We start from the raw sequence: 24,736 nt of genomic DNA, 5'->3' as shown, positions 1-24,736 counted from the left end.
CGCGGGCGCGCGGCGGCAGCGGCTGAACAAGATGGCGGCCGTTGGCGGAGCCGCTGAGGAGGAGATGCGGGAGGCGCGGGCCTCGGAAGATGAAGGCGAGAAGGAAGGCGACGGTGAAGACGAAGAAGAGGAGGGGGAGTCCGAGTCCGAGGAGTCCTCCGTGGAAGGCGAGGATGAGGACGCGGAGAAGGAGAACGAGGCCGAGATCCAGCGCCTGGAAGAGCAGGTGAGGGACGCGCGGGGCGGGGCTGCGGCGGAGAAGGCCACGCCCTCCGCCCTGCGGCGCCGAGAGCGGCTTCCCCCTCCCGAAGCGAAGAAGGGGCCCCGGGGGCGAGGACTCTCGAGGGAGGGCGAGGGAGCGCTTTTGGTTTATGGACACGGGGGTCTCTCTCTTCCTGTCAAAACAAAATAAAAAATAAAATTCCCTCCAGTAGCACCTTAGAGACCAACTAAGTTTGTTCTTGGTATGAGCTTTCGTGTGAATATATCTGTGTGCAGGTATCTGAAGAAGTGTGCATGCACACGAAAGCTCATGCCAATAAGAAACTTAGTTGGTCTCTAAGGTGCTACTGGAAGGGATCTTTTTATTTTTTATTTTGTTTTGACTGGCAGACCAACACGACTACCTACCTCTCTCTTCCTGTCTGAGTGTCTCCTATGAGCCTGGACATCCTCCCCTCCCTTCGCCCCCCAGGGCTGTGGCGTTCCCAGGGGTGAAGTTGGCAGCACCAAGTCGACCTAGGAAGCTGCCTGATGCCAGTCAGATCGTTTAGTTCGTTATCTTGCTGCCTTTATATCACACCTTTTCCTTCATTTTTCATTGTTATAACTTACACACTTTTATGCCACCCTTCATCCGAGGATTGAAGAGCGGTTCGCTTCATAGAAACACAAAGATATGTAACAATAACAAGCAGACAGCCACCCCCGTAGATTTGTTGTTGTTGTTGTTCAGTCGTTCAGTCGTGTCCGACTCTTCGTGACCCCATGGACCAGAGCACGCCAGGCACGCCTATCCTTCACTGCCTCTCGTAGTTTGGCCAAACTCATGTTAGTAGCTTCGAGAACACTGTCCAACCATCTCATCCTCTGTCGTCCCCTTCTCCTTGTGCCCTCCATCTTTCCCAACATCAGGGTCTTTTCTAGGGAGTCTTCTCTTCTCATGAGGTGGCCAAAGTACTGGAGCCTCAACTTCAGGATCTGTCCTTCTAGTGAGCACTCAGGGCTGATTTCTTTGAGAATGGAGAGGTTTGATCTTTTTGCAGTCCATGGGACTCTCAAGAGTCTCCTCCAGCACCATAATTCAAAAGCATCAATTCTTCGGCGATCTGTCTTCTTTATGGTCCAGCTCTCACTTCCGTACATTACTACTGGGAAAACCATAGCTTTAACTATACGGACCTTTGTCGGCAAGGTGATGTCTTTGCCCTTTAAGATGCTGTCTAGGTTTGTCATTGCTTTTCTCCCAAGAAGCAGGCGTCTTCTAATTTTGTGACTGCTGTCACCATCTGCAGTGATCATGGAACCCAAGAAAGTGAAATCTCTCACTGCCTCCATTTCTTCCCCTTCTATTTGCCAGGAGGTGATGGGACCAGTGGCCATGATCTTAGTTTTTTTGATGTTGAGCTTCAGACCATATTTTGCGCTCTCCTCTTTCACCCTCATTAAAAGGTTCTTTAATTCCTCCTCACTTTCTGCCATCAAGGTAGTATCATCAGCATATCTGAGGTTGTTGATATTTTTTCCGGCAATCTTAATTCCAGTTTGGGATTCATCCAGTCCAGCCTTTCTCATGATGAATTCTGCATATAAGTTAAATAAGCAGGGAGACAATATACAGCCTTGTCGTACTCCTTTCCCAATTTTGAACCAATCAGTTGTTCCATATCCAGTTCTAACTGTAGCTTCTTGTCCCACATAGAGATTTCTCAGGAGACAAATGAGGTGATCCGGCACTCCCATTTCTTTAAGAACATGCCATAGTTTGCTGTGGTCGACACAGTCAAATGCTTTTGCGTAGTCAATGAAGCAGAAGTAGATGTTTTTCTGGAACTCTCTAGCTTTCTCCATAATCCAGCGCATGTTTGCAATTTGGTCTCTGGTTCCTCTGCCCCTTCGAAATCCAGCTTGCACTTCTGGGAATTCTCGGTCCACATACTGCTTAAGCCTGCCTTGTAGAATTTTAAGCATAACTTTGCTAGCGTGTGAAATGAGTGCAATTGTGTGGTAGTTGGAGAATTCTTTGGCACTGCCCTTCTTTGGGATTGGGATGTAGACTGGTCTTCTCCAATCCTCTGGCCACTGCTGAGTTTTCCAAACTTGCTGGCATATTGAGTGTAGCACCTTAACAGCATCATCTTTTAAAATTTTAAATAGTTCAGCTGGAATATCATCACTTCCACTGGCCTTGTTGTTAGCAAGGCTTTCTAAGGCCCATTTAACTTCACTCTCCAGGATGTCTGGCTCAAGGTCAGCAACCACATTACCTTGGGTGTATGAGACCTCCATATCTTTCTGGTATAATTCCTCTGTGTATTCCCCCATAGATACATTGATTTAATTAAACAAAGGCCTGGGAGAGGAGGAATGTTTTTGCTCAGCATCTAAAGATATGCAAGGAAGGCTCCAGGCAAGCTTCTCTGCGGAGAGCGTTCCACAAGCGGGGAGCCACCGCAGAAAAGGCCCATTCCCCTGTTGCCACCCTCCACGCCTCTCGTGGAGGGGGCACGCGAAGAAGGGCCTCAGGTGATGCTTGCGGGGTCCGGGTCAGTTCCCATGAGGAGAGGTGAGATAGGTTAGGCTGAGAGTGAGTGGCTGAAGCCCTGGTCTCCCCAGCTCTTAACCACTATGCCACACTGGCTCCCGTTGGCCTAATTAACTCAGTTTAAAATGAGCAAGAAGTCTTTCCCAGCCTGGGACCTTCTACATGCAAACCTGGTGCTCTGCTACTGCCCTCCAATGTAGACAGATCCCCTGTGCCTCTGTACTGAGAGAGAGAGAGATCTCCCTGAGGTACTTTTTGAGACCATGTTTTGAACAAACCATGCCTGACACTTTGGGGAAGGAGGCCAGCCCTGGGTGGTGACATGTACAGAGATGTAGTGGAAGCCATCATAACTAGACAGTCGTGTGCATAGATTTCAGGTTCCTGGTCTATGTGCTTGAGCTGGTGCAAACTGCAACTTAGTGTGCTGTGAAGAAATATCAGGGACTTGAGCATGACCTGGGAGAATGGGTGCATAGATCCCCCTAGAATGATGGTGGTGCCTTGTTAAGTCAAGAACACACCCAAGAAAAAAGCCGATGAGGCTTGACTGCTGCCTGTTCTTCCACTAAAAGCTTACAAATAAAACTCTTTTTGTTGTCTTTAAGCTATCCATCAATGTATTTGATTACAATTGTCATCTGGATCTCATAAAATTGCTGCACCAGGAAGGAGAATTAGTCAAACTCCGAAGAGCTCGTCAGAAGATGAGTGAACTCTTTCCCCTTACAGAAGGTAGGCTGTCTTTATAGCTTGATTTGCCATAACCTTATGCTATTTATTTTATTTATTATTACATTTATATCCCACATTTTCTCCAGAGAGCTCAAGGGGGCATGCACACTGCTCTCCCTCTCCATTTTATCATCACAACAACCCTGTGAAGTAGGTTAGGCTGACAGACAGTGACTGGCACAAAAGTCACAAAGTGACCTTCATGGCTGAGCAGGATACTAGTCATAACGGTTATGTGCTACCTCCAAGTTGAAAGGCTGTATGCCTCTGTTTACCTGTTGCTGGGAAACACAAGCAGGGAAAATGCTGTTGTGCTCGTGTTCTGTTGATATGGATGTACATATCCTGTATACTGCAGAAATCTGGCTAGACTGGCTGAAGGATGAGATTCGGATGGCTTCAGAAAACTCGGAGAGAGACAAGATCTATGATCTCTTTGAGAGAGCTGTGAAAGACTACATCTGTAAGTTTTCACCTTAAAAAAACCTAACACCACAAAACATTGACATGTTCCTAAGCCAAAACAGCCTAAGCAAGCCACCTAAACTGCAGGATGCTAAATTGTAAGCCAGGCAAGTGTAAACTGAAGGCTGATTGACCGACTCATTAACTATTCCTAGCAATTTGGCTTGCAAAGGTCTGGGTTTCATATATTTGCTGTTTGTTTCTGATCTGTACCATGTTGGAAAACATGGTACATGGTGAGAATAATCAGAATGGGGGAGAGAATGAATTCAGGTAGCTCCAGGAGAAGAGCTGAGGGATAGGCAAAAGTGAGGTCCATTTAGGCTGGTTTGTCTTCTTCTGCCTTCGCTCTCCCAATACAGAGATAATTTAGATCCAGAATGGGGAACCTGTAGTCCTCCAGATACTGTTGAACTGCAGTCCCCATCATCCCTGTCCACTGGCTATGCTACCTGGGGCTCATGGGAGTTTGGAGTCCTGCAACATCTGGAGGGCTAGGGGTTCCTGATCTCTGGTTAACTTCCCAAGACTCCCTTACAAATGAGTACAAATGTTGACTGTTGCATTTGCTTTTATCCATGTTTATGCTTGAGCAGTGAAATCTATAAGTTCATCTTTAAAATAATTGTTTCCACACTCTTCACATAAAATGTATTAGGGTGGTGTACACATAAATTCAACAGCAAAAAATACAGTACAGAAGTCAAGAATGAAAAAGAGCGGGTAGAACCCAGTTAAAACCAATCACAGTTAAGAGATCTTAAAGCTATACTTTTGGAATGAATTGCTTGCAGACCTGAGTGGGCAGCATTCTGGTGCTTTTTTCTAGGTCCGGAAATATGGCTGGAATATGCCCAGTACTCGATTGGAGGCATTGGCCAGGAGGGAGGCATTGATAAAGTTCGTTCAATATTTGAAAGGGCACTAACTGCTGTTGGCCTTCACATGACGAAAGGAGCTGCCATCTGGGAGGCATATCGGGAGTTTGAAAATGCCATCCTGGAAACAGTGCAGGTAAAGGACCACTGTAGTCTATGCATTGGTAACCTTGAGGCTGGATTACTGCAATGTGCTCTATGCAGGGCTCCCCTTGGGCCTGGTTTGGAAGCTCCAGCTGGTGCAGAATGGTGCAGCCAGATTGCTGATGGAGCAACATTGCTCTGGCTGCCATTGAGCCAGATTCAAGGTCCTTGTATTAATTTACAAAACCCTGAACAACTTGAGTCCAGGATATCTCTGGGATCGCCTGAACCTTTATATCGCAGTTTGATTACTGAGATAATCTGCAGGAGTGTCATTGGCCCAATCTTGTCGGAACACTCTGCCAGTAGAGATTCAGGAGGTGCCTTCTGTGCCAACTGTTTATGTCCAAGCTTATGCAGGGAGTTAAGAATACATAATTTGCTTTATGGTTAGTTGAGCTTAAGTTTGTATGTGTTTCTAATCTAATATATATATAACATTCTGATTTTTTAATGGTATAGCAGTATACAAATACCTTGCTTTGCTACCCTTAATTTGTACTTGTGCGTATGGCAAATCTCCAAGGAGGAGCTGTATTCTGTTGAGGCAAAAGGCTGACTTATTGACTCTCTGGGGAAGTGGGATTTCCTGGTTCCCTGCAAACTCTTTTTGAACAATTGGCCACTAAAAGGTGCAGTGGGGTGGGGGTCAGTAGCCTTCTGAGGGGAGGGAGCCTTCATCTGGGGAGGAAGGTCTGCTTTCTGTCCCCATTCCAAGCCGGGGATGATGGTGCAACTTAATGGCCTCAGTTGCTTGGGACTTCATTTTGTGTACGTGCACATTTGTTTCTGATGAGGCTGGCAGGCTTCCAGAGGCCTTCCATCCCTTGCTGCGTCTGGTAGCCTTGTCTGATGTTCACCAGTTGTTTTCTCCCTCTCTCCTTGTGCAGCCAGCAGCCGGCAGCGTTCCATCTGCTGAGCAGCAGCAGACAGTCAGCGCACAGCTTGGAAGGATTCATGTGCTCTTTAGGCGCCAGCTGGGGATCCCACTGCTTGGTAAGAACCTGTGAGCTTTAGTGGCTCCAGTCTGGTGGAACTGCATCTGCTTGGGGTGTGTTCAGTGTGCACCCCGAGACAAATCTGTGATTCTGATCTGGGTGCAAATCTCTGAGTGCCTTCTCTGTTTGAGCTTGTGGGGGACTGCAGGCATTCCTTTTGGCAGTGGCACAGAAAGGACTCCTGCCATTAAGGAGGTGTATTGTCCAGAGAGCCTTTGAACACGACTTTCTCTTTGGAATGTTTTCTTAAATGGGTCTTCGGGATTTAAGGAGGGAATTGAAGGGGGAGGGGGGAAACAGGTAACTTCCAATGTGGCATGCGTTTTCAAAAGAAAAATAACTTTTGCTATTGGTTTCCTGTGGCAGAGAAAAAGTCTCAAGTTGGTTGCAATATAATTTTTAATCCTCATGTAAAGAAAATCTCATTTCAAATGCTGAGAGCCATGCTAAGCAGGTAGGAAACATTCTGAAATGGTTTTTGTTATTTATGCCAAGATATGGAGGCTACATATGCAGAGTACGAAGAATGGTCTGACGAGCCAGTCCCTGAAGCAGTGATCAGAAACTACAAGAAGGCTTTGCAGCAGATGGCTAAATGTAAACCGTATGAAGAGGCCCTGGTAATGTGCTTCTTTGCTGGGTGGATTGGGGCTGCTCTTTACCAGCAGTGGAAATAATAGAAATGTAGAGCTGGACAGGATCCAAACAGGTCCCGTCCAACTCTACAGCTCCTGCAGTGTAAACTTATTTACAGCAAACTTGTATTAGACAGAGTCTCTGCTGTCATTGAAGCTCAAATACAATGTGTGTTTTATCTGGCCTCTGATAATGAATTTCTCTCTCTCACATACAGTCATGGGAAAGGGAAAGTGCACCCTCTTTGAATTCTGTGATTTTACATATGAAGACATAGTAACAATCAGCTTAAAATGCAGCCTCATTTTAGTAGTAGCCCAGAAATCAGGTGGGGGTAGACACTACAGGCAAAGGGTTTTGAGATGCAGCGATGCTCGAACCCCTTCCAATTGACACCCTATCCCGAGGGATGAGGGTAGGGTGAGCAAGGATTACCCACCTCTGTCACTGGTGTTGTGCAATGCCAGGTCTATAGGCAATAAAACCGCCGCCATGTGAGACTTTTTTTATCTCGCTGGGGGTTGTCCTGGCTTGTGTGACGGAGCCCTGGGTGCATGGAGGCGAAATAGTCGCCTTGCATGAGATGGCACCCCTGGGCTTCTCCGTCCTCCACCAGTCACAGTCGGGGGGGGGGGGCGTTTTTAATCTGGGAGGATTGCTCTTTCAGGGCTCTGCCAGCACCATCGATCTTCGGCATTGAATGTGTTGGCCTAGTGTGGGGCACCAAGGAGAGCTTGGCTGTCTGTCTGGTGTACCAACCACCTAGCGCACTGGCAGCCACCCAGTCAAGCCTGCTGGAGGTGGTGGCAGGCTGCGCCTTGGAGTTCCCTAATCTATTGGTTCTGGGGGACTTCAATGTCCATGCTGATGCCACCCCGTCCTCACGGGCTCTGGATCGAGGCGAGTTGGGACTGTTGGTTCTTTTAGATTTGTCAGCAGCCTTTGATATGGTCGAGCATGAATTTTTGGACCACTGCCTTGCCGACGGGATTCAGGGCACAGTCGGACAATGGCTGCGCTCCTTGATGTTAGGTCGGGGACTGAGGATGGTGCTAGGGAAGGAGTTGTCGTCGCGGCACTCCTTGGTGTGTGGAGTGCCGCAGGGTGCAATCCTTTCCCTGGTGCTTTTCGACATCTTTATGCGCCCCCTCGCCCATATTGTCCGGAGTTTTGGGCTGGGTTGTCATCAATATGCTGATGACACCCAGCTTTATCTGTTGATGGACAGCCGCCCTGACCCCAAACACACTGACCAGATGCTTGGAAGCTGTGGCTGGATGGTTGCATGGGAGCCGGTTGAAGTTAAATCCTTCGAAGACAGAGGTCCTCTGGCTGGGTCTGGATGACATGGGGTTGGGGGCCAACTCCCATCTCTTGCGGGGGCTCAATTAGTGCCAGCGCCTTCTGTCAAGAGTTTGGGTGTAACCTTTGACACCTCCCTCTCTATGGAGGTGCAGGTTGCAGCTACAGCAAAGGCGGCATTTTCCCATCTCTGTTGTATTAAGCAGTTGGCCACAGTGATCTATGCAACCTCCAGGCTTGATTATTGTAACTCGCTCTACATGGGGCTGCCCTTGAAGCTGCCCTAGAAACTCCAGCGGGTGCAGAATGCCGCAGTGAGGCTCCTTACGGGGTCCTTGCTGTGGGATCACATTCATCCAGTGCTTTACCAGCTGCACTGGCTCCCGGTGGATTACAGGGTCAGGTTTAAAGGCGTTGGTTTTGACCTTTAAAGCCCTATGCAGCCTAGGACCCTCCTACCTATGGGACTACCTCTCCCGGTATGCCCTGAGGAGGACCTTAAGGTCCATAAATAACAACACTTTGGAGGTCCTGAGCCTCAAGGAGGTTAGATTGGTCTCAACTAGGGCCAGGGCCTTTTTGGCACTGGCCCCGACTTGGTGGAATGCTCTGTCACAAGAGACCAGAGCCCTGTGGGATTTGACATCTTTCTACAGGGCCTGCAAGATGAAGCTGTTCTGTCTGGCCTTCGGCTTGGACTCACTCTGACCCCATATATGGGATTTGGTATATAAATTTTCCCTTGGCTTTTTTGCTGGTCCATGTAGGACCAGCATGGATAGCTGGCTCGGGTGAATATCTGGTGTTTCCTCCTTTTATGGTCTTGATTTATGGGCTACTACTAAAATGAGGCTGTATTTTAAGCTGTATTTTAATTAATGGTTTTCCCCCCCTTTTTCCTTTTTTGTATTACATTTTATTGTAATTTATATTCGGTGTTAGCAGCCTTGAGCCAGGGAGGGTGGGGTATAAATAAAATTTATTATTATTATTAACTTAAAGATTATTCAAAATAATAAAGTGTTCACTCCAGGATGGTATCCAGCTATTTTCCAATATAATATCCAGCTGCTCCTCATTCTGCTAGGCAATGTTTTCCTGATCTTCAACCCTAGACACCCCAAGTTAAATCGGGCTCTCCAGTCAAACTAGTAAATAAATCAATTCCTTTCTCCACTGGTTGTTCCTATTTTATTTCTAAGCCGCCTTCAGTCCCTGTCAGGGAAAAATGTGTGTGTGTGTGTGTGTGTGTGTGTGTATATATATATATATATATATATATATGCTGCTACTACTAATGATAATTTCATAACATCCTGAAATGGTTCCCTTCCTCCCCCCACCCCCTTTAATTTCAGCTAGTAGCTGAGACTCCGAAGCTGGCAGAATACCAAGCCTATATTGAGTTTGAGACGAAGGCCGGCGACCCAGCTCGCATTCAGCTGACCTATGAGCGTGCCCTGGCGGAGAACTGCCTTGTGCCAGACCTCTGGGCTCGTTACACGCAGTATCTGGTAAGGAGCCCTGAGATGGTTTCTCTGAGCCTCCTGGGAGGCACCATTCTTGTAGTCTAAGGACACTAGTTTTAACCAGAGCTGTGTTGCTTGCTATAAGAAATTTAAAATGTTTCTCCAAAGAGATCCAGGCCCAATGAATTTGCAGTGCAGGTTTGCATGACTGCCCTTGACTCTGCATAGTTTGTTCTGATTTTGCTCATTGTGGGGAGGGGGCTTCTGAATCACAGGCATCTTATTTTAGCTACTTCTTTGGCTTAATGTGGTTTTAGCAGCTGTCCCCTGTTTTCACGTGTATCTCCTCCATGTGGCCTAGAATCTTGAGCAGAGACCTTCACAAAGCAGAAGTTCAAAACAGATTGGGAAACATCCGTCCTTGAGAGATTAACAAATAAACTAAGTGTGAACAGAGATGGCTTTACTCTGGTGCGGTTTAATTCCGTAACATATGCCAGTGTTCTAGGAAAAAAACAATCCCTCCCATCAGTATTTTGTTCAGTTTGGTTTATCTAAATTTAAATTTAAACATAAATTATTATCCTCACTTTGAACACCCCTTCCACATTTATCAGTATACCAACACTTTATATTGTTTCACTGGTAACATAAGAGGAAAAATGACTATTACTCTCTCGCTTAATTTGAGCACAACCACAAGGGCTCCTGATTAGGCTTTTAGTTATGTGATGTTGAATGTTATGTGTTAACTCAGTTTTATCCTATTTCCCCTTTGTTTTGGTTTAAACCAATTTGCAAATCAAAAACTTACACATTAACCACTAATAAAGAACCATATGCTGTAGATATTATTGCAAATTTATGACACTATTTTTATGATACACAAATGACACGAGAAGGCTGTTTATGTGTATCCTTTATTATTTCTATGATCCTTGTTTATAAAACCCATTAAAAAGTTATTCATAAAGCAGAAGCTGATACCCAGAGGCCACGTTCTGAGCACACATACACTAACTTTGGAATCTGCTTTGTCTTGCAGGATAGGCAGCTGAAAGTGAAGGAGCTGGTGCTTTCCGCCCATGAACGAGCCGTCAGGAATTGCCCATGGACTGTCAAGCTGTGGAACCAGTACCTCCTGGCCATGGAGAGGCATCATGTTGAGCATGAGCTGATTTCAGGTAAAGAAGCACTCAGTTTAATGAAACACAGATGTACATTGCTACCTTACACTGGATGTTAAACAAGCAGTGACGATGGTTCACACAAGGCCTCTGTCCATTTTGTCTTGGCTGTGGTGCTTCACTTGTGAGAATGTATTGCCCATCCTTTGGTGCTGTATGGCCCTGGCGGAAGGGCTCAGTTGGTAGAGCATCTGCTCTTCTGGGAGAAGGTCCCTGGCTGCCTCTCCAGGCAGGACTGCCTGAAGCGCTGGAGAGCCACTGCCAGTTAGTGTGTGCAACACTAGGGTGTAGATGGGCCAGTGGACGGACTGTCTGGCAGTTTCCTGTGAGAGAACGGAAGGCTCCGGCTCCGAGGGAAGACCTAAGCTTGGTCACTCCCAAATGCAGGAGCTGCACTCCAAATTTCATCTTGCTACCAATGGGAAGATACAGTCATAGAGTTGGAAAGGACTCAAAGGGTCAATTAGTTCAGCCCCCTGCAATGCAGGAATTAAAGCTAAAGAATTGACCAGGAAGGGTGGGGTGGGCAGATCACAAAAGCCCCATTCATGCCACTTGCTTTTCTTCCTTGTGTTTAGAGAACTTTGAAAAGGCTTTGAACGCTGGCTTCATTCAAGCTACAGACTATGTGGAAATCTGGCAGGCATACTTGGATTACCTGAGGAGAAGGGTGGATTTTACTCAAGGTAAAATTTAATATAGTGTTGGAGAATCTTCTAATAGTCATTTGGGCGATTGCTGTATTTCTAGACTTAGCTCCTACAGCCAGTCAATGAGGTAGCCATCCTGTCTCTGGTTTCTGCCACTTTAGTACATAAAACAGCACAGCAGAAAACTCTTAAGAGCATTTTGGTCTCTGAATGGTGCTCTTCTTTCACTTGGTCTTTTTCAGACTCCAGTAAAGAGCTGGAAGAACTTCGGTCTGCCTTTGGCCATGCAATAGAATACTTAAAGCAAGAAGTGGAAGAACGTATGTTGGGGCTTCTATTTTTAAAAAGGATATGTATATTTTGGGGCACTGAAAGCTTCTGATGCAATTTGTGACCCCTGCTTGCTTGCCTGCCCAAGCCCTTACATACCCTCTGGGGCCCTCCTGATAGTTCCACCTCCCTCGGAAGTTCAAGTGGTGGCGGCCCAGGAAAGGGCCTTTTCTGTGGCAGCCCCTCAGCTGTGGCATTCTGTCCTCACTGAGGTGCATCTGGTACCTTCACTATACAGCTTTCAGAAAATGGTGAAGAGGCATCTCTTTACCCTGGCTTTTGACACTTGAGATGTATGCTTTCAGGACCCACCCTATTCTTGTGAATGCAATGTGTTAACAATTCCAAATTACCTGCCATTGATGGGTGGGCAATCAATTTGATAATAATAATACTACACAGGACATTTCCTTATCAGAGATTTATTTGCCACTTCCTATGCTGTTCCAATCTTATAGGAATCATACTTTCCCCACTTTGCCCACAGGCTTTAGTGAGAGTGGGGATCCTTCATGCACCGTAATGCAGACCTGGGCGAGGATTGAGGTAACCTTGGCTTATTCCACCATGGTGTATGTATTGCTCTGCTTTGGGGTTGGGGGGTTGTGAGTCTAAAAGGATGTGCTATTCTTATCAGAGCTTTAAAACGCTGCCCTTTCTTTGGATGTTGGGCATCCTCTTGTTTCTCCTTGTTAGGCTCGCCTGTGTAACAACATGCAGAAGGCACGAGAACTCTGGGACAGCATCATGACCAAGGGCAATGCCAAGTATGCCAACATGTGGCTGGAGTACTACAACCTGGAACGGTAAGAGATTTAGCAGCTGCCTTCCTGGGATGCTTCAACTCTGGCCCTGGACCCATTTTATGGCTTCCCAGGTTCCTGTTCAGAAACCTTACAGATAAGAAAATAATCATTCAGATCTCCCTAGGTGTGTCAGACAGAAACAAACCATGCAAGCCCTTTTTGATAGTGGAGCTTTTTTTTTTTTTAAAAAAAAAAAAGAGTGAGATGAAGATGCCAGGGTTTTCTCTTTGGCAGCCTTCCCTAACCCTCAAGTTTTGTTTGTTTATATTATTTATTTCATACAATTTATATACCACTTGATTGTAAAAACAAGCACCCTCAAAGCAGTTTACAAAAAAGATAAAGCAATATAATCAAGAAAACACTTATACTTTGTAACATAGGTAAAGGTAAAGGGAGCCCTGACCGTTAGGTCCAGTCGTGGACGACTGGGTTTGCGGCACTCATCTCGCTTTACTGGCCAAGGGAGCCGATGTTTGTACGCAGACAGCTTCCGGGTCATGTGGCCAGCATGACTAAGCTGCTTCTAGTGAACCAGAGTAGCGCATGGAAACGCGTTTACCTTCCTGCCTTTCGAACCGCTAGGTTGGCAGGAGCAGGGACCGAGCAATGGGAGCTCACCCCGTCGTGGGGATTTGAACCGCCGACCTTCTGATCGGCAAGCCCTGGGCTCTGTGGTTTAGACCATACTTTGTAACATATAGAGGTTAAAATACTAAAACAGATTAAAATTATCTCTACTTTCCAAGCATCTGGGTACATTTGTTAAAACTATATTCTTAGCAGGCCCTGAAAAGAGTACCATGAAGTCACCTGCTTGATATCAATATCAAGGAGTTCCAAAGTGTAGTTGCTGGCACACTATGATGTTAGACGATGAGGCCAATAATCGCTGCCATTGGCTGGAGCTGATACGAGTTGGAGTCCAGAAGGATCTGGAGGGAACCAGGTTGGGGAGGACCTGAATATACAGGTGAAACTCGAAAAATTAGAATATCGTGGAAAGGTTCATTTCTTTCAGTAATTCAACTTAAAAGGTGAAACTAATAAATGAGATAGACTCATGACATGCAAAGCAAGTTGTGTCAAGCCTTTATTTGTTATAATTGTGGTGATTATAGCGTACAGCTGTTGAGAACCCAAAATTAACAATTTCAAGTTTGGGGTTTTCATCAGCTGTGCGCCATAATCATCACAATTATAACAAACAAAGGCTTGACATATCTTGCTTTGCATCTCATGAGTCTATCTCATATATTAAAGTCAGTAGCTAATGAAAACAATTGCTTACATAAATGGACTTTTCCACGATATTCTAATTTTTCGAGTTTCATCTGTAGTATTCCCTTTGTGTGGGGTCAAAGTACTTTTGGGTTTTAAGCCGTGTCCGGAGCTCTCCAAGTGTTCTTGCACAGGTTCTCTTTGTTCCCAGTGTGCCTTTCTGGGCTTTGGGCCTCTCCCAGGTGGAAAGCTTGGGTCCAACATGAGTCCACAGGCTGTAGCTAGTGAAATTACTTGGACGCCACTCATGAAGCATAAATGTGCTACAAGAACACTTTGGAAGTACAAACAGGCTGTGCTTGATGTACATTTGCAGCTGCCAAACCCTTCTTTCGCTCCGATTCCAGGGCACATGGCGACACCCAACACTGCAGGAAGGCCTTACACCGGGCCGTGCAATGCACAAACGACTACCCAGAGCATGTCTGTGAGGTGCTGCTCATGCTGGAGAGAATTGAAGGTCAGCTGCTTTTGTGAAGCTAATGTGTGTATTGCGTTTGTAGTGGCTAAAACCCTGATTGGCTGGACTGCTGTGGTGTCACAGAATGTTCTGAAAGCTGTTCACTAGGGAAGCAAGGGGGCTTCGGGTCTGGCTTCTTCTTTCTCTTGGTGTGATTTGTTTGTTGTTTTCTTGTCAAGAGCCCTTCATTAGAAAATAAATTAGACCCTGCAGCAAAAAAATCTCCACTAGTTTTTCATGTTCTCCCTCCCAGTGGTTAATATTTCGTGCCTACTGAGCATGCTCAATCTTTATTGGCCTGTTTTCTCACCCTGCCACATAGTTAAGTTTCTTGCTCGCTTGTGCTGGGACATACTGTGCCCTAGCCCCCAACCACATTAAAAACTTAAGATTTCTCCAATAATTTCTGTGGGTTGCCTTTAACTTCCATCTCTGGTGATACTTTAAAAATGGCTTCTCAATGTGAATCAGGAAGACATCTCCCAAGACATTGAGATGGTTTTTTTCTCTACTGTGTTTCTTCCTTTTCCAGTCCCTGCATTCTGTTCCCTCCTCCTACAGCATTCTGTGCCATCTAGTTATTACCCGACTCTTTTGGGGTTTTTACAAACTTCCTTTAAATGATTTTTTTGCTTCTCTGCAAATCTCCCCAAGTCTGTTGATGCCCTTTTCTTATGCATGAGTGTTGCAGTTTTGGCTACATAAGCTCGAGAAGACTAATTTTATTTATTCAGGCTATTTATATACCGCTTTTCAGATAATGCCTCACAAAGTGGTTCACATAATTATAACAATAAATATAACTTTTTTAGCCATGTATCTTCCCACCACAGCGGTGCCTATTTATCTACTGGCACTGGCGTGCTTTCAGACTGCTAGGTCAGCAGGAGCTGGGACTGAACAACGGGAGCTCACCCTGTCATGGGGAATTGAATCGCCGACCTTCTGATCAGCAAGAGGCTCAGTGGTTTAGACCACACGCCATCCGCGTCCCTTGGATATTGGCGATGTATACCCAATTCTGAAGGAGGGGTATGCAAAATTGGCAGATGGTTAAAAAAAACCCTTCTTCTCTTTCTCTCAGGCACTTTGGAAGACTGGGATGCAGCTGTTCAGAAGACGGAAAACCGGCTTGCTCGAGTCAATGAGCAAAGAGTTAAGGTCAGGATACATGCATCTTTTTAAATCTCCTATTGTAGCTTTTCCCCAACCTGGTTCCTTCCAGGTGTTTTGGACTATGAATACAATCAGCCCCATCCTGCACCTGGTTGGGAAGTCTTTCTTATTCAAACATAGTGCTCCTCCCTTGCTTGCTTTTTAAAGGCATATTTTTAATTGCAGACCCTGCAAATTAAGCAAAACTTTCACTAAACCTTGGGTGGGATGTGGTCTCCTGTGGTTCAGGTAGCGACAGGGTTTTCTTTCATTTATCTGTTATTTATTCATTTTATTTTATTAATTTACAGTATATACTGGCCTTCATCCATCATTGTTGTTCAGCAGCTCCTTGGATTAGTTCAGTTGGGTGGGAAGGAATCTGGATCTGAAGGCGCAAGGCCTGGGGGTTCCTTTGCTTGTTAGGGCACAGGAGTCTGTTAGGACTGGAACGTGTACAGAGGAGGGCAACCAAAATGGTCAAAGGCCTGGAAACGATGCCTTATGAGGAACGGCTTAGGGAGCTGGGTATGTTTAGCCTGGAGAAGAGAAGGTTTAGGGGTGATCTGATAGCCATGTTCAAATATATAAAAGGATGTCATATAGAGGAGGTGGGTAGCCGTGTTGGTCTGCCATAGTCAAAACAAAATCGAAAATTCTTTCTAGTAGCACCTTAGAGACCAACTGAGTTTGTTCCTGGTATGAGCTTTCGTGTGCATGCACACTTCTTCAGATACCTTCTTCAGGTACCTGAAGAAGTGTGCATGCACACGAAAGCTCATACCAGGAACAAACTCAGTTGGTCTCTAAGGTGCTACTAGAAAGAATTTTCGATTTTGTTTTGAATATAGAGGAGGGTGAAAGGTTGTTTTCTGCTGCTCCAGAGAAGCGGACACGGGGCAATGGATTCAAACTACAAGAAAGAAGATTCCACCTAAACATTAGGAAGAACTTCCTGACAGTAAGAGCTGTTTGACAGTGGAATTTGCTGCCAAGGAGTGTGGTGGAGTCTCCTTCTTTGGAGGTCTTTAAGCAGAGGCTTGACAGCCATCTGTCAGGAATGCTTTGATGGTGTTTCCTGCTTGGCAGGGGGTTGGACTGGATGGCCCTTGGGGTCTCTTCCAACTCATTGATTCTATGATTCTAGGCCAAGGCCTCAGTTGGAACTTTTTGCTCACATTGTTGCATCTGTGTGTAGGTTGCTGAGAAGGAGGCTGTCCTGGCGAAACAGGAGGCACAGCGAGCCGAGCAGCAGAAGCCATCGCGGGCAGAGAAGAAGAGGGCTGCCAAAAAGTCCAGGAAGCTGAAAACTGGAGAGAAGCGCAAGGCCGACGGTGATGATGGTGAATGGGGGCGGGAGGAGGAGGAGGAAGAAGGTACTGGCTCCACCCATTTTTATTTATTTCACAAAACGTATGTACTGCAATGCATTTTATGTGGGGCTTCCCTCGCACTTGATCCAGACGCTGCAGTTAGTGCCTTCCCCTATATGTGCCCACTCAATTGCTTTGGTTGGCGGAACTGGCACTGTTAACGGTGCCACAGAATTACCCGTTCAGCATTTGTAAGAAATTTTTAGTGTGACAGCACCTGCGCTTGCCTTCTCCCTGCCTATCCCTATCAAGCAGGCAGCTTCATGGTACTCTTTTCAGCACCTGATAAAACCATTTTAGCCTCCGCAGGTGTCAGGGTGGATTTGATTTAAATCATTTTTTTTACAGAAAGACTCATTTTTGCTGGTATAATCTTAATACTTACAATCAGATGTAGGTTTCATTTTGGAATAATTTTCATAGTGATTTTTACAGTTGTATCAAAAATTACTGATTTGGTTATACTATTAGAAATACATAGACAGATAATTATGAAATGATTGTGAGGTTTTATAAGTTAACTTTATATTTCTACAACTGTTTTGCTGTATTTTATTGGAAGGAGAAAAATATTCATTTCCTTAATAACAATTTAAACAATTTGTTTAACTAAAACAATAACATTATAGCATATGTATCCATATTTGTTAGCTGATGTGGTTAAACATTTTTAAAAAAAACAGACTGAGTTTTAGCACACATGAAAAACTTAAAACAAACCCTTATTTCCTGATGAATAGCTTTTGGACTATAATGTAACTTAAATAGAAAACTATCTTTAGAAATATTCCCCCCCCAAAGCATTTTATTTTAAAAATCCAATTTAAATTTTAAAAATCTGATTTTTTTTAAAAAAATATTTTTTTCATTGATTTTTATTCACCCTGGCAAGTGTTCAGGAAGTTGATACAAGTTCTAACTTGTTTTTAGTCTATTGTTATTTTAACTTTTCATATGTCTTAAATTATTGTTAATTTTTCTAAGTGATAAAGTTGTGTATAAATTTTATGAGTAAAATAATTGCACTACTTGAATGATTTTTTTAAAAAATCAAAACAGTTTATAAAAGGATAAAACAAAATTATCTGTAAAATCAAAATTAACCATTTAAAACATTTGAGAAACTAATTAAATTGTATCCTGTGCACAGTTGCTAGGGAGCTGGTGCTTTGAATTTGGTAGAACATCTGAGTAAACATAACAGATTAAAGTAAAAAAGCATCCTGCACCTTTCCCCTCTCCCCAATAAATTGTGCAGCTTTGCTCTTCTGCGTGGAATGCCCTAAGCAGCAACTAAGTCTTCTACTTGGCAGAAGCTTTCCAGCCAGTGGGAGAGACAGAACCATTCCTCTCTTCCTGGTCGTTCTGCCTGCTTCATTAGTGTTTTCAAGTAGTACCATAGGGCATAGGGATGCAGGTGGCGCTGTGGGTTAAACCACAGAGCCTAGGGCTTGCTGATCAGAAGGTCGGCGGTTCGAATCCCCGCGACGGGGTGAGCTCCCATTGCTCGGTCCCAGCTCCTGCCCACCTAGCAGTTCGAAAGCACGCCAAAGTGCAAGTAGATAAATAGGTATCACTCCAGCAGGAAAGTAAATGGCGTTTCCGTGCACTGCTCTGGTTTTCCAGAAGCGGCTTAGTCATGCTGGCCACATGACCCGGAAGCTGTACACCGGCAAGATGAGCGCTGCAACCCCAGAGTCGGACACGACTGGACCTAATGGTCAGGGGTCCCTTTACCTTTATAGTGCTGTAAATGTATGGTGTGAATGTGGCTTCAATGTATGGTGCCCACTGGAGCGACAAGGCCAGTGGCTGCCCCCTCCTGCTCCTTAACCCCTTTTTTGAGTGGCTTTCATAAATTTGTTCCAGTATGTGCGGTGGGATGTGAAGCAATAGCCTCAGGTGGTGCTTCCCCCTTCTCTTTCATAGCCTCTGCTTAATATTTTGTACTGTAAAAGCCTGTATGTGGCAATGGAGCCACTTCAGTTAGGAATGTCTCAGTTGTTTAATGTCTCTTTGACCAGCTGAACAGCCCAGCAAGAGGCACAAGGCAGGGGGCGGTGATACTTTGGCCGAAGAGGAGGTTGAAGACATGGAGATGGAAACAGGGCTCTTCGGAAAGAACATGCCCACAAATGCAGGTTTGAGACCCAAGGAGGATGCGATGGTGGCAGCTTCCAAGTGGAAAGACACCCCCAAAACCTTTCATGACAGTGAAAAGGACAACGTCACTGTCTTCGTCAGCAACCTCTCTTACAGCATGTCAGAGCCTGAGGTGAAGCTGAAAGATCTCTTTGCAGACTGTGGGGATGTGGTGGAGGTCCGTCCCATCTTCACCAACAAAGGGATTTTCCGGGGTTACTGTTACGTGGAATTCAAGGAAGAGAAGTCAGCACTGAAAGCCCTCAGCCTAGATCGGAAAAATGTGGAGGGGAGGCCCATGTTTGTCTCCCCGTGCGTCGATAAGAACAAGAATCCAGAATTTAAGGTACACCTGCCTCCTTCCTTACACCGTTGCTTGTCTCTGGGTATCGGGTGAGAAAGTCAGGTGGGGCAAAGACCATTGTGATGCAGCTGTGGCAGGATTGGGGAGCATGTAGCCACTCACTGGTCATGCTGGCTCGGGTTTGTCAAGGACTGCTCCCCAAACCCTGGGTACCAGGCCTTGGTGATTTAGCTGGATCTGGTTTTCAGAGTCTACCACTCACCCATTCAGCCAGCCTGGGTCAGGGAGACCCCCAGACCTTATCGGACACCACTAAGATTTCTAGAGTAGCAAGAGCTGAGGAGGAAGCTCTCTGCTCCATGAACCCCTCAGGGTCATCAACTTACAAGCAAGCAAGAAGTTAGGAACTGGACTTTAGTACCCCAAAGCTTCACCCAAGTAAATCAACACCAATTTTAAGTTTGGTAGATTTATTAAGAAATAGTAAAATAAAATAAAAGGTTGTTGTTGTTGTTTAGTTGTTTAGTCATGTCCAAATCTTCGTGACCCCATGGACCAGAGCACGCCAGGCACCCCTGTCTTCAACTGCCTCCCGCAGTTTGGTCAGACTCATGTTGGTAGCTTCGAGAACACTGTCCAACCATCTCTTCCTCGGTCATCCCCTTCTCCTTGTGCCCTCAATCTTTCCCAACATCAGGGTCTTTTCTAGGGAGTCTTCTCTTCTCATGAGGTGGCCAAAGTACTGGAGCCTAAACTTCAGGATCTGTCCTTCCAGTGAGCACTCAGGGCTGATTTCCTTCAGAATGGATAGTTTTGATCTTCTTGCAGACTCTCAAGTCTCCTCCAGCACAATTCAAAAGCATCAATTCTTAGGCAATCAGCCTTCTTTATGGTCCAGCTCTCACTTCCGTACATTACTACTGGGAAAACCATAGCTTTAACTATACGGACCTTTGTTGGCAAGGTGATGTCTCTGCTTTTTAAGATGCTGCCTAGGTTTGTCATCGCTTTTCTCCCAAGAAGCAGGTGTCTTTTAATTTCGTGACTGCTGTCACCAAATAAAAGGTAGTAGCATCAAATGGGCCCATAAGGGCCATAAATGTACACTTAGAAATCTAATTGACAAAGCAGTTGGGAATAAAACCAGAATAAAATAACAAAGCTAATATCCCAATTCCAAACATTCTGTATAGTATTGAATTTCAGTTATAATTCATTGCATGGGGGTGGGGTGGGGTGACCTCCCAGGTGTTGCAAAGAGGCAGGAAAGGGAAAGGGAGTGCCCCAAACATGAAAACAGTAAGAAACATGGTAATGGGCATCTCTCTCAGGCCTGCTTTAATTAACTCTCTAAAATGAGGGCAGCCAATGTGTCCCACCGGATGTTGCTGGATGGCAACTCTCCTCATCCCTCCCCTTTGGCCATGTTGACTGATAGGATGGCATTGGCTCCCCCTGCTCTAAACCCCTTTCTCTTACCTGCATGTAGTTTGCTTTTCTTCTACTTGTTCTTTTAAAAAAACAAAACACATTTGCAGCTTCCTTTACTCTTTGTTGTCAACATCTCCCTAACTGCAGTTAGTCTGCACTAAGATGGCTCCTGTAGGGAGCCTGTGAAGAAAGGCAAGCTGGTTGCCAGACGGGGACACACACACACACAATATATATATATATATATATTGTGTATGTGTGTGTGTGTGTGTGTGTGTGTGTGTGTATATATATATTGTGTATGTGTGTGTGTGTGTGTGTGTATATATATATATATACACACACACACACACACACACACACATACACAATATATATATATATATTGTGTGTGTGTCCCCGTCTGGCACAGTCGATCCAAGATGGACGCGATGCACAACACCCCTCCCGACCGGAGAAAAAGGTAAGCCTTTACAGTTCCCTGTAATGGCGCGGCGCCGCGTTTTAAAGCTGCAGGGAGCGAACAGCAATGCTTCTGTTCGCTCCCTGCAGCTTTAAAACACGGCACGGCGAGGCTCCGGTGCGCGGGGGGGGGGGCGGAGTGGGATCGCGCCGCCATTTTGGATGGCCGTGCGCGATCCGACGCCGCCTCTCCCCACCGGAGCCTCATCGCGCCACGTTTTAAAGCTGCAAGGAGCGAACAGCAGTGCTGCTGTTCGCTCCCTGTAGCTTTAAAACACGGCGCGGCGAGGCTCCGGTGACGGTCGGAAGGGGCCCCCGGACTTTTTTCCCCATAGGAACGCATTAATTAAATTTTAATGTGTTCCTATGGGAAACGGTGCCTCGCAAGACGAAATTTCCGCAAGACGAAAAGTCTTGCGGAACGAATTAATTTCGTCTTGCGAGGCACCACTGTAGTTGGGCAATACATACCTGGGACAAATCAAAATGCCACAAAAGTTTGGTAAGCTTTCGAGTTCTTCAGCCAAGATGTAAACTTAAAAGTTCTGGAGATCTCAAAAGCTTAGCACACTTAGTGGTACTTAGGTATTGCCAGCGATGGATGTGAGCCCCCCCCCCCGCCCGATCAACACAGCTTCCTTCCGTTTTTTGAATTTTAAGATGTGAAACTGAAATCCACACAACTTTGAATAGATTGGATCTTTCCTTCTCAAACACTGCTTGTTTTGGGAGTCTTAGAAATTCTCGTTTGCCTTTCCTCAAGGTGTTCAAGTATAGCACTGTCCTGGAGAAACACAAGCTCTTTATCTCTGGATTGCCTTTTTCCTGTACTAAGGAGGAGCTGGAAGAAGTGTGCAAAGCCCATGGGAGCGTGAAGGAGATCCGGCTGGTCACAACCCGAGCTGGCAAACCCAAGGTAGGCCTTGAGAGAGACCATATTGGGTAGTGGCTTTGTGGATGCAGCTCTTGCTTTTAAAAAGCTTGGTTGGAGAACTGTATTTGGATCATTGTCCAAGTTGCCTATTAAGAGGAACAGGAAATGCAGTGCGCTGCTTTCATAGCACATCTTGTCTTTACTGTTAGGGCCTAGCCTATGTGGAATTTGAGAATGAGATGCAGGCTTCCCAAGCAGTGCTGAAAATGGATGGCCTGACAATAAAAGATCAAGTCATTAAGGTGGCAATTAGCAACCCGCCTGCCCGAAGATTCCCTGAGAAGTCTGAGCCAGCAGGGAGAGCCATGGGACCCCGGCAGATCTATGGCGCGTGAGTATATTTTGGGTGTGGTGTTCTCCTTCACCCTGCACAGCAGCACAACATCTTCTAGGATATCTCTCTCTCTGGGCTGAAGAATAGTGAATCCAGTGGTGCCAATGGGTAATTCTCATAGTAGTCAAGACTTCTGTGTTGTGCAGACGTGACCAGAAAATGAACCTTTTCTATTGCGGTGCCCTGTGTCTCCTGCAAGCCCTTTGCAGAGAGGCTCTTACTGGGCATCAAACAGAAATAAATGATGGCATCTTTATTTTATTTTCAGGACCATGTAAAACCTTACTCAGGCACTTGGGTATTAGGTGTGGCTTGTCTTCTCATGGCTAGACATAGTAGTAAAAGCGGTTGAATCTGCACAGTGAATGCAAGGCAAAGAATTTTAGCATGCAGTAAGCAAAGCCCCCAAGATTTATATCTTGTTTAATCTGTTCTTTCAAAAGCCGCGGCAAAGGGAGAACCCAGCTCTCGATGGTCCCTCGTGCTCTGCAGCGCCAGAGCACCCCCATGGCCAAGGCAGAGAATGGAATGGCCCAGAACCCAGCAGTGCCGTCCCTCCCCCTGGCAGAGGAGCCTAAGAAGATGTCTAATGCAGACTTTGCCAGGCTGCTTCTGAACAAGTGAGCAAATTGGGGGGCGGGGGGTTGTGTGCGCCAGTGAGAAAAACAGGCAGCTGGTGACCACCCCTCACTTCTCTGGACTTCCACACCTACCAAGCTATACAGAGCAGGCAGGGAGCTGCTGATATGGGAATGGTCTGATTTTTCTCTGAGAATCAGGTGGCAAAGACAATGTACTTTGGGGGCAGGAGGGGAAATCCTGGTTGAAATGGCTTTAAATGCTCCCTCATATTGAGGGATGTGATGAGGGATGTAAATTCACTTTGGAGGTGGCTCATGATGCTTCATGGAGCTTCTTTCTTTTTTTAAGGGAAACTTTTTGACAAATGAGAAGTTTATAATGTGAAAGCGTATGGCTTTAAGTTTATACAAGTCCTATGGCAGGCTCAGATCCAGTTTGTTGGGGCAGCTTCTATGTCTCACCTGCAAGTACACTTTACAGGCACCCACACACCCTCAGATCTGTGGCATTACTCATCTCCTCCTGTGAAAAGTTATAAATAGCAGATGCTAGTAACTTCACCGTAATGGCCTATTTTAGTACTGGGGTGCAGGGGTAAGAATTTCTATTGACCATTTGCTCAAGTTGGTCTGTTTTTTTTAATAGATGTATCTATCTAAATATTTGAGTATTTGTAAAGATGTGCCAGACAATTATTTTTCAGCTTTGACACGATACTAGAAGGATCACTTGTAAACTCGGATGTGTTGCCTCTGTGGACCATTTGGCGTTTTGTTTGCCAAAGATCTGTACTTGTCTATGTCTTGTTTCTTGGCTTCAGACTTTTGTTTTGTTTTGTACACCATGTGAAGTGTGAGACTATGTTCCTACTCCAGGCTCCATTAAAGCAAGTTCTTGAAAGCTGCCTGGGGCCTCTTGCTTGTGTGGCTGTGAAGACACTGCCTTTGTGCCTTAGGCTGCAGAAGATGGGCAAGAGCCCTTTCAAGCAATACAGGGGCAGCCAGTGTTGTCCCCTCCATTGACTAGGGCTGATAGATGTCCAACATTGGACAATGCCCTGTTTACAGATTTAATGGAACTCTCCCTTAAGCGACCTGTAAGAGCACGGTGGACTTCAATACCAGTTGAAAGAAATGGGTTACTTTGCAAAACATGCTTAACCACCTGGCAAGGAGGAAACCAGAAACACACACTCCAAATCTGTCAATGAACCAGCCTGCTGCTATTTTACTACAGCTTCCAACCGCTGCAGTCTCTGGAATGTTGCCCAAAGCATTTAGAAAGCATCAGGTTGACAAAGATGATTTAGGAAGCTAATGCAACATCTGAATTTCTCCCTATCCACTTCCTGGCAAATGGAAGTCAAAAGTTTGGACTTTGTGGTAGAGTGGGATCTTGGCACCTTTAGCAAGAATGGTGAACATACTTACAGCTCTACCCCTTCCCTCTAACAATCCAACAATGTTACTACTGCTGACAACGTTGCTTAAAAACCTTCCAACTGTTACACCGCAATGGAGCTTGGCACTGTCTCACTGATCCTCCCCTATCACAAGTGACAATGGGGGTGACTTGTTCTTAAGCAAGGCCCTCCACATTACCCGAGACCACCTGGCTGGAAGCCACACAGTCCAAGTTACCTTCAATAAGTGCTTATGTAACTATATGCTGTGTAACCCACAACCTAACTCTAACCCCCTCTGTCCCCCCACCATCATACCCTGTCAATGCTACCTACTAGGCCCAACACTCTAGAAGCAAGAGACACAACATCGCAGGTGGGTTGACAAGGAAACACCATTCAAAGTGGGCAGACAAGAATAGCTACCTTAAAAGCAATCGCACAATGGAGGGGGCCAGGGAATCCTATCCAAAACAAAAAAAACTGCATCACCTCTTACATGAGCACCACAT

At 45.6% G+C, this 24,736-nt stretch overlaps 1 protein-coding gene across 2 annotated transcripts; it reads left to right on the top strand.

The window, feature by feature from the left end:
* SART3 (spliceosome associated factor 3, U4/U6 recycling protein) lies at window positions 1-23,726 on the top strand. Of its 2 annotated transcripts, XM_033171188.1 has the most exons (20): window positions 1-226; window positions 3,373-3,499; window positions 3,858-3,962; window positions 4,794-4,978; window positions 5,877-5,982; window positions 6,480-6,604; window positions 9,281-9,436; window positions 10,437-10,575; window positions 11,157-11,264; window positions 11,471-11,548; window positions 12,046-12,104; window positions 12,255-12,364; window positions 13,993-14,105; window positions 15,190-15,266; window positions 16,459-16,636; window positions 18,096-18,098; window positions 18,658-19,121; window positions 21,736-21,888; window positions 22,056-22,237; window positions 22,684-23,726. In XM_033171188.1, the coding sequence occupies exons 1-20, from the start codon at window positions 32-34 to the stop codon at window positions 22,862-22,864; spliced, it is 2,844 nt and encodes a 947-aa protein (XP_033027079.1). In that variant the 5' UTR covers window positions 1-31; the 3' UTR covers window positions 22,865-23,726. The 2 variants fall into 2 exon arrangements, with proteins under 2 accessions (XP_033027079.1, XP_033027080.1); XM_033171189.1 differs by lacking the exon at window positions 18,096-18,098.
* Window positions 23,727-24,736: the final 1,010 nt, after the last annotated feature.

The sequence above is a fragment of the Lacerta agilis genome, chromosome 14, assembly GCF_009819535.1.
Source record: "Lacerta agilis isolate rLacAgi1 chromosome 14, rLacAgi1.pri, whole genome shotgun sequence".
Taxonomy (NCBI): domain Eukaryota; kingdom Metazoa; phylum Chordata; class Lepidosauria; order Squamata; family Lacertidae; genus Lacerta; species Lacerta agilis.
Note: the sequence above shows the minus strand (reverse complement) of the source record. Positions and strands in the feature narration are given on the sequence as shown.

What these genes read in the sequence shown, in the direction of transcription:
- SART3 (XM_033171188.1), top strand. Translation starts at nt 32, where the DNA reads ATGGCGGCCGTTGGCGGAGCCGCTGAGGAGGAGATGCGGGAGGCGCGG. An exon ending in CTCGTTACACGCAGTATCTG is followed by an intron (nt 9,437 to 10,436) that starts GTAAGGAGCCCT and finishes TTTGTCTTGCAG; the next exon opens with GATAGGCAGCTGAAAGTGAA. An exon ending in TGAGCATGAGCTGATTTCAG is followed by an intron (nt 10,576 to 11,156) that starts GTAAAGAAGCAC and finishes CCTTGTGTTTAG; the next exon opens with AGAACTTTGAAAAGGCTTTG.